Genomic DNA, 9,731 nt, shown 5'->3' with positions numbered 1-9,731 from the left:
ATCGTTAGGGCGTAGGAAATCCCAGATTCCGTTGCTTCGGGCCCTGACTTTATAGAGGCGCTTCCATAGCTCCTAGTCTTCGTGGCTTATATAGATAGTCGTAGTAGAGGTTATAGTCGTTATAGCTATAGGCAGCTCGGCGTAGATAGCTTTAAAAGGTTTTCGAGAAAATAAGACTCTTAATTGTTATAAACAGCGTATAACTCAATTACGTAAAATAAGCGATCGATCTGTTAATTTAATTTTCTCTATAGAAATCTCTGATCGTAGTGCTAAATTCCTGCCCTTATTCCTGTGGCAGATCCACTCCCACTTTCGGGCCCGGAACAACCCGCTCCGGACCTGCTTTGGGCCAGCCTGTGCGACAGGTGAAGCGACCGCGTGCATAGCCGAAATCTTGGCTCTAAATATGATGTACCGATACCTTAAGATAAATAAAAGATAATATAAAATTTTAGTAACTTATACCCAGTATAATAAAGAGTTAATTTATAGCTTATTCTAGGTGTATCTATATTAGCACTAAGTCTCCTAAAATTCATAATATCTTATAGCTATCCGAAGCCGGCGATAGCCCTTATCGTAGCCACCTATAAAGAGCTGCTTAATACCGTGAAGGCCTATTACCGCTAATTCGGATTTAGGGTAATTAAATTACGCTCTAGAAAACGTATAGGCGGTGACGTGTTTTATGTAACCCTCGCCTATAACCGCGGCGGCCCTATAAGAGTATTAATAGCGTAGTTTAGACGCACTAAAATAACTAAAATCGGATACCCTTAGGGGGCCGAGATAATATAGTCTAGGGACGGATAGACCTTCGTTATCGCGGATAAGAACGCCTATAACCACCTACCCCGTACCGCTAGTAGAATCGCCGTGTCGGCGACTATAAGACTCGATTCCTAATATACGGTCGGCGTATCTCTAATTAGGACGATAATCGGGTCGTTATCGGGAATAGGAAGGCTAACGGCCCCGGAGATTACTAGGTAAATACAGTAAAGGCTTAGGAAGAATCTGCCTAGCGGTCTTATCCTTAGCTAGCAGGACGTCTAAAATTATTAATAGGAGTTACGGCGCGATAAATACGGGCCTTTAACCTTAATATAGTATTTCCTCGAAAGGATTAAGGCCAGGGAGTTAGGCGAATACTATATCCGTTAGGGTTTTAATTATAAGAGCCGCTATATTAATATAGTATTCTAGACCTATCGAGACTATATCGAATAGTGGTAAAAGAACCCGGAACTATTAATAATAGATTATACCTATTCTATTAATAAACGAGTATTAGAGATCCCGGGATTAATTACTTTTAGCTAACCTTATCTTAGGTAAACCGGTTTAATATACCGTTATTTAAGGTTATAGGTATAGCCGCGGATTATAGTATATATAACTACTGCTTTGCCCTTATCTTAAGGGAAAATTATAATACCCTTAAATAGGTATATAATCGGATTAAGGCGGTGATAGGCAGCGAGCGTATTAGGTTTCTAAGCGCTATTATCACTAATTTCGATAAAGCTCTTAAAAATACTTTAGATATCGTTTTCCCTGCTATTCCGTAGCAGATCTGTATCTAGTATATTATAAAGAATATCACTCTGCACGTAAAGAAAAAGTGGAACGGGCCTCTGGAGGGCACTACTCTTATACTATCCGTAAATAAGTTCGTGATCTTTTCGTGGTGGTTTAACTACCTTAAGTATAATTATTATATATATATAGTTTATATAGTTTATATAGTTTATATAGTGTATATAGGGTATATAAGAATTTTCGTGGCTAGCTATTAGGTAGTAGGTGGACTACCTTTCCTGATTAGGCTAAGTGTATAAAACTTTTTTCCTAACCGAAATTAGCCGTATATAATTCTTAATTCTTATTATAACGATAACTCTACTGCGTATAATAACAAGGCTCGCGAAAAGGATAATAATAACGCTATCGCTACCTAGCTTATCCCTCTAAATCCCGATAATCCAGAAGTTATTAACTTAACCGGCGACGAATTTACGGATAATAATAATACCCCAACGCAGGTAAATAGACGTATTTTGGTATTAATATCGTCTAACGATTCGACTATTAATAGGTTTATCGCTTTATAGAAGTCCTGTGTATACACGGCCTCTAAGAATAACTTCGAAAAGCACTAGGGCTCTCTAAAGCGGTAATTCGGCGTGGAATAGTCTAGTTAGTTACGCCTCCTTTACTATCACGGCCTAAACTAACTATTATAGCTCTTATTAACTATCTTATATCCACCTATTAACTCTAGGAAGAGTAGTTCTACGAATACTCCGTTAAAAGCCTACGTAATTCCGGTATTAGGGTACTAAGCCGTATAGAGTCCGCCCACGCCGAGCTTAAAGCATACCTCCGTAACCGCCTATCTAACCTCGATAAACTCGTTATATAGGTATAAAAGATAGTAGCGAGAAAGACTAAACGGTTGAGGATTAGCCTAGTAATAGCGGGGATAAAACACGCTCTAATATATATAAATCGCCCCGTCGTTACTAGCCTTATCTTCAGAATAATATTTAAGGCACTAGATCTTATTTAGTAGTAGTATCTGGCTGTATAAGAGGCGTTTACTAAACGCTAACGCCTACCTGCCTATATAGGGAGCTTTTAGGCGTAGTACGGACTACCCTGCCGCTATACGATATTACGCTATTTAAAGGCAATAACCACTCTAGAACGGCGGCACGTTAACCCTTACTAGTAGGTTAATTAAAGCCTTATATATTCTCTTTTACCCTATTAACTATTCTTTTCTAACCGTTTTTATACCTATTCTAGCCCGAAATTCGATAGATACGCGAGCGTACTAGAATTCTTGATCCTCTGCCGGTCCGATTAACGCGGAACTAACTATAAGAGTTACCCGTTATTATAGGCGAGCCCTGGGCGTCGCCTCCTTTAATAGCACGTAGTGGCCGTATATTATCGTAATATAAGCGTGATTAGCCATAGCCGTAATGACATAGGAGGACTAATTAGGCGCAGGCTACGGCTATGATAGCTATAGAGACTACCTGGGCGTTACTCTAAGAATTTAGAGTCGATATAATCGCGGCTTTACGTGGTAGGTAGTAGCAGGTATGTCCGAGGGAAAACCATAGCTAAAGATAGTGGGCGGGCTCTTAATAGGTACCTCCACCAACTTAGGAGCAGGTATCCTATATATAGGTATCGCCTTTAAATTAGTAGGCGCCGGGGAGCGAGTTTTGGGTCTAATAATAATAATAATAATAATAATAGCCGTTACAGGCGCCGGGAGCAGGGAATTAGTAGCGGTATAATAGCTTTTTTTTTTACTCTAGATAGCGGCGTGAATAGTAACGACTCTATTTAAGATAGATATTTCAGAAATACGTTGTTTTACTCGCTAATTCTACTCTTTTTTTAAATCCTGTATCTTACTCAAAATTTTATATTATCTTTTATTTGTCTTAAAGTATCCGTACGTAATATTTAGAGCCAAGATTTCGGCTATACACGCGGTCGCTTCACCTTCCTAATTAGGGTTAAGTGGACAATAAATAGTGAACCGGGGGCGTATAAATACCGGTACTCGACAAGAAAGGGAAGAGGCGCTACTATTACTGCTATTAGCTTCGAACTAATAAGCTTGTCTATTAATACAACGTTATTAATCCTCGCGATCAAATCATTCAACTTATCAATAGACGGTAGTGTGGGTTGCGACTATAGTTACTATATTAGTATTCCGAAGAGTCTATCCATGTGCGTTATAAATATAAACTATAGTCGGAATAAGTAAGTGGTATAGTTGGAATAACGGGCCCCTTATCTATATATAGTAGAGTATATAGTAGAGTATATGCGCTCTAGGGATAATACCTAGGTATAGGGTATTCGGCAATATATTAAGAAGCTAGCGGAGGTTTAGTAGGAGATACGCAAAAACTAGGCGCGTGCCACGCAGTATTAGGCTTAGTATTATAATAAATACTACTAACCGTAATAGTATAAGGTAGGCGACGTTATTAGACTCTATAAGAAGAATTTTTGATTCTGGTAAGGGTTAAAGCTAGTGCCGCGATATATTCGGGTATAAGTAACTAAGAGAATTAGCGAGTAGGCGTATAGAGTTCGGCTTCCCTTATAGTATATAAGAATATATAATATATTCCCGGTATCCTTATTAGAACCGTGGAAAGACTAAGTGGCCGTAAAGCTATCGGCGAAGGATCTCCCGCTTCTAGAGGAGGAGTAAGATAAATAGAGGTAAAAGATATTATTAGCTATTAGGAAGAATAAGGGAAAACGTTCTATCTTATAAAGTGGGCGGGTTAGCCGCTAGAGTATAATACCTAGGAACTAGAGGACTACCTGGAAGACGTTTTAGGGATCCAGAAGAGGTACTAGAAGTATAAAAAGCATATATATGGAAAGTAGGCCGATTATAAGATAGTATAAGGCGCCAAAGGGTTATTAGATAAAAAAATAAGCATTTGATTCGTAGGTTATAATAATCTTTGTTTATTAGTGACTAAATAAACGGGGTTAAGCCTCGACTAATCCTAAAATCCTAAACGATTAGCATAAGGTTTAATGCTATTTTAGGCGATTATTACAAGTGATTACTTGGCGGAAATAAAAAGTTAGTAGTTAAAACTATAAAAATCGGTATTATTACCGGAAAAAACGCCGGACATATAACGGTTATTAGCTTAGAAGGGGTCGAGTAGATTATTAACGTTAACGTTAGAACCGTTATTATTAGTCGCCGACGGGACGGTAGAAGAGCAATGATAAGGTATATAAATACGGCGATAAGGAATATCCTCCTTGTCGGATAAGGTATTAGCCCGACCGGACGGCGTAAAGTCGGTATTATTAGGCTAATTATTAGTTACTAATAACGCGGCGGGGGCTTAGCGCCCAGTGGGATAATAAGGCGTAGGAGGCGCTATAGAATAAGACGTAGGCGTAGTCTTATTAGCCGACATATTAGTAAAGGGGTTATTATCACTATCGGCGGCGGAGGTATAGCCGTGATAAGTGGCCCTAGAATAACCGGTAAAGCGACGCGCTAAAGCAGGGCGCCGAGGATTATTAATAGCCGCTAAAAGGTTAGCGAGTCTGTTTAGCGATAGGAAAGCCTTAAGGCTATATAGGCGATCCTCGCGGCTAAATAGGCGATAACCGTTTATTACTAGGTCCCTAATAAAGGAGATAAGCGACTTAACGTCGCGGAGGTTACCCTCGTAGGGAGGGCGGGTCTAATCTAGTAACGCTAATACTTCGGCGTTATTAATACGACTAAGAAGATAAGTAAAATTAAGTGTTATTATAGAGCGTAGAGATAAAATCTCGTCTAGAACTAACATTTAACCCTACTAACCATTAGGGTAAATATAGCCGAACGATCGGCGATAGGACTTATGTCTTTAGGGGCGAGCTTCTTCTCGCCCCGACCTATAACTACACGGAAATATTTATAGGCTTTAGAAATACGCTTATAAGCGTGACGCCAAGCTATTAGCGTTAAGTTATAATCTATTATATAAATACGTTTTCTAATATTCTATAGTGACTAAGCGGCACCTAGTATAAAGTCCGGGACCTAATAACTAAATAGTATAGGAAAAACGCCGAAAGATCGGCGAACTTAGAGCGATATCTTTTTAATAGCCCCGGGCATAAGTAATGTAACGACTAGTACCGGTGCCGTCGCCGGCCTTATCCAGGTAGTCGATACCAATATACGCGTCTAGTGGCGTTCGACCAGTGCTCTACATCAGCAAAGGGCTTAATATCGCACAGGCTGGCCTAAAGCAGGCCCGGAACAGGTTATTCCGGGCCCGAAAGTGGGAGTGGATCTGCCGCAGGAATAAGGGCATGAATTTAGCACTACGATCAGAGATTTCCATAGAGTTAATTAAATTAACAAATCGATCTCTTATTTAACGTAATTAGATTATACGCTGTTTATAATAATTCATAGTCTTATTTACTCGATAACCTATTAAAGCTATTCACGCCGAGCTGTATATAGCTATAACCATAACCTTTAATACGACTATCTACACGAGCCACGAACAGTAGGAGCTGTGGCAACGCCTCTACGAAGTTAGGGCCCGTAGTGACGGAGTCTAGGACTTCTCATGCCCTTATAATCCAGCCCCTAGGCCGTAGCGGGCTACCCGTCCCGAATTTGCCTCCTACGCCTCTATCATAAACGTTAACGGGCAGCCTACTAATATCTCCGAACTAACAGTTATAGATAAGGTCGCCTATACCGAAGACTACCGCCGATATAAAGAAGATCGTAAAGACTACGAGACCTATTAGAGGGTATTAACGGTATACTTAAGTAGGTAGAAGAGTCTATTATAGCGAAGAGACGGAAGGCCCTAATAAAGGATACGACCCCGGAAAAGATCTATATAGTAGTGTAAGCTAACGCCGTACCCTATATCGCGACCCGTATAAAAGACTCCTAAAAGAACTATGATCTTTATAAGAATAAGCCGCCTATAAACCTAAGGAAGGTGGCTGCCTAGCTAAATAATTAGCAGGACCGGCTTTAGGACTATTATAGGGTCGGGATATATAATAAAGCCCGGGAGATTTAGATTAACGACTTGTTTAACGCTGTACGACCTGCCCTAGGTAACTAGGTGGATATAAAGGAAGTAACGCTAGACCTCAAAATAGTATCGGCGATAACCCTTATCGCGGAAGGGAAGAAGGCGGCGGAATAACTTAACGTGCCGCCTACTCGAAGCCATAGAACTAGAGCCTTCCCGGCTCTAAACCTTAAAGGTGACGATAATAATAGAATATAACGGGCCGGGAGGGCTAACCGGACCGGAGTCTAGCGGGACCGTAGTGCCTACCCTAAAGGTAAGTTAACTCACTATATAAGCTCTAAGCGCCGATAATCCCTTTTTTATAAGGACGAGTGCCCCGTGTATTACCGGCGCGGCTATAATCTATAGGGCTACTAGATACGTTTCCTAGAGTTAGTACCGGAGGGCCTTTAAGGAACTACTTACCTATATACCCCTTACTATACTTATTAGCCCTTTAGTGTAACGCCTAAAGATCTATATACTAAAGCCCCTATTTAGTTAAATGGCTATATATAGGGCCCTAAACGGATACGTAGCTAAAGCGGCACCGGTTACTAGTAGTCCACTAAGTAAAACGCCTCCCTTTATTAGGGCTAGGCGAGTAGGCTATAACTATAAGAGTCTACGAGTATTAGTTATCCGATAGGCCCGTATCTAAAATGACTTATTAAATACTAAATAGTATTATTATAGAACCCGCTTAATAATAACCGACGCTCCTTACTCTATTCTCCTAGACTCTCCCCTAATACTAAAGGATCTATAAGGCGTATATTCCCTCGCCGCGATAACGAACGCCTATCTAGATATAGCCGAAAAGGCTTTTTTACCCGAATATCGGCTACTCCTCTTAATAGCTAAGCGAGTAGGGAACATCCTTAATATTAATAGCGCTAGCTATACCATAACCTCTAAAGAAAGAGTCTTTAAAGCTATCCTGCCTCCCTAGCCAGCCTATCCTATAAAGTGGGGTACCTATTACGACTCTTTTATAAATATATTCTATAATTAGCTAAAGAAGGAGCCTAAGTATATGGACCTTTATAAGTCTATAGTTAAACCCTATAGCGTAGTAAAGGGAAAGGAGCTAGCCTTATTTACTACCAGCTATAATTCTCCGCTAATAGAACTAAAGATTAAAGTGAAGGGATCGGAACCACTTTTAACCCTCCCCACTATAAGTATAGGTAAATAGGCAGTTAGCAGTTTTCCCGAAGATATAAAGAAAAGCCCTTCTTTAAAGCACGCTAAACCTTTTTAAGAAATACCCGACTATACTCTAATACCTAATAACTATATATTATTCTCTAACTAGGAAAGTTATTAAGCCGATACTATAGGCCACCATGAGCTATGCGAATCCACTCCCGATTACCCGATTTCCTATGGGTTAAAGTCGTTCCTAATACCGCTTACGTACAAAACAGAATACTAAAATAACGCCTTAGCTAGAAGACCCTATTCGAAGTCCTCTACTAATATAAGCCGTAGCTTGGCCACCTTCGAGCCTTTGATTATAAGGCTTTTCCTATAACCAGAGCAGCTCTAATAAGGTCTGGAAAGCTTTAAAATCTGCTAGTGCCGCGGGCCTATATCAGCTACCTTATAGAATACTTTTGATGAATTGGGCTACGAGTAGTAGGCTGTACGCGCGGAAGAGAAGAATCAAGCAAATAGCTGTTGAATTCGTAGATCCGTAGGATTACTGCTTGTTTTATAAAACGTGTAAAAACGTGTGTGTATAGAACTGACTTCTGGGATTTCTTCCTGGATCCGGGGCTGGTAAAAGACCCTGAAAGATTGGGTGGCGACTCTTACGTTAATAGCCTACGCGGCGGTTGTCACGCCACGTTATTTGCTTAAGTAATAACTAAGATATCGTATTTACGATACCTAGTATATTTATAAGATTATTATTATTATTTATTATAAGTATAATATTAATAAATACGATTTAACTAATATTTACCGTATTTAGGTTCATGGCCTTAGAAGGAAAGGGATCGTTCGTACACGCGACGTTATCTGTAATAAAAAGGAGTATTTTAATAGAAGTCTCGAAGCCCTAGAGAACGATTTACGTTAATTAACGGAAAAGGATCTAGTGGATATTATTAACTAGATCCGCCTGCTAGAGACGTACATAATTAAGTAGGGCGAGCCATTATCGCCTAAGCTATATAATATTAGCATACTTCGAGCCTATTATCTAGTCGGGCAGCGAGGTTAATAAACCTCTTGTAAGGGCTACGCCTGCCGGCCTTGAGGCTCGGGGGGTAGAACCGTTTATGGAGCCCGAGAGGCCGGAACGACCGTTTATAGCGCCCGAAAGGCCGGAACGGTAGGAGGAGCTTATAGAGCCTACGAGGCCGGAGCTAAAAAAAAGACTTATCCACGGCTACAATTAATCACTAACGCCTAGATAATAGTCACCTTCTAACTCCACCAGAAACCCCTCCTTAGGCAGGGCTTATAGCGGCTGCTTTCACGGGCTATATGCCTATAAAGCAGGGGGGGGCTAAATTTCGAAGCTATAGTAGTAACCGAGTCTGGATCTCTGCTTTTAACGCAGGAAGATATGCCCTATTAGTCCGTAGTTTAAATAGTAAGCCGCTAATAAAGTTAAAAATTAAAAAGGCACTTAAGAGACCTTATAAGATACACCGTAAATAACTACCGGCCCCTCTAAGACATTAATAAGACCTTAAAAACCACCCATATAAAATCCTATTCCGATAAGCCTAACGGGATCACCTAAAAAGTTATAAAGAGGTAGGCTCGTGGATTATAGTGCCGAAGGATAGGGCGAAGGGTCATTAGGTGCTTAGTTATATATATGTAATAACCTATAAGTTTAATAAGCATGGCTTTTTATAGAAGTAGAAGGCTAGATTTGTATTCCGAGGAGATTAATAGTATTAAGACTTATTGGAAGATATATATATAGCTACGCTTACTGGTTGTTCCTTTAGATCGTTAATAGCGATCGCCGCCCGCTTTGACTTATCCTTAATATAGTACGATATCGTTAACGCGTTTATATACGCCCCCCTGCTACACGATATATATATACGGTTCCTGCCCGGGACCGCGGTGCCGGGTTAATTATTA

At 40.2% G+C, this 9,731-nt stretch overlaps 1 protein-coding gene across 1 annotated transcript; it reads right to left on the bottom strand.

The window, feature by feature from the left end:
* Window positions 1–286: 286 nt before the first annotated feature.
* ACRALDRAFT_209308 (uncharacterized protein) lies at window positions 287–5,885 on the bottom strand (the record flags this gene model as incomplete). The annotated part of the gene is made up of 3 exons (XM_071022618.1): window positions 287–396; window positions 5,708–5,755; window positions 5,807–5,885. The coding sequence occupies 3 exons, from the start codon at window positions 5,883–5,885 to the stop codon at window positions 287–289; spliced, it is 237 nt and encodes a 78-aa protein (XP_070876223.1).
* Window positions 5,886–9,731: the final 3,846 nt, after the last annotated feature.

The sequence above is a fragment of the Sodiomyces alcalophilus genome (assembly GCF_042370955.1).
Source record: "Sodiomyces alcalophilus JCM 7366 unplaced genomic scaffold ACRALscaffold_3, whole genome shotgun sequence".
NCBI lineage: Eukaryota > Fungi > Ascomycota > Sordariomycetes > Glomerellales > Plectosphaerellaceae > Sodiomyces > Sodiomyces alcalophilus.
This window is presented reverse-complemented; position numbering and strand designations above follow the sequence as displayed.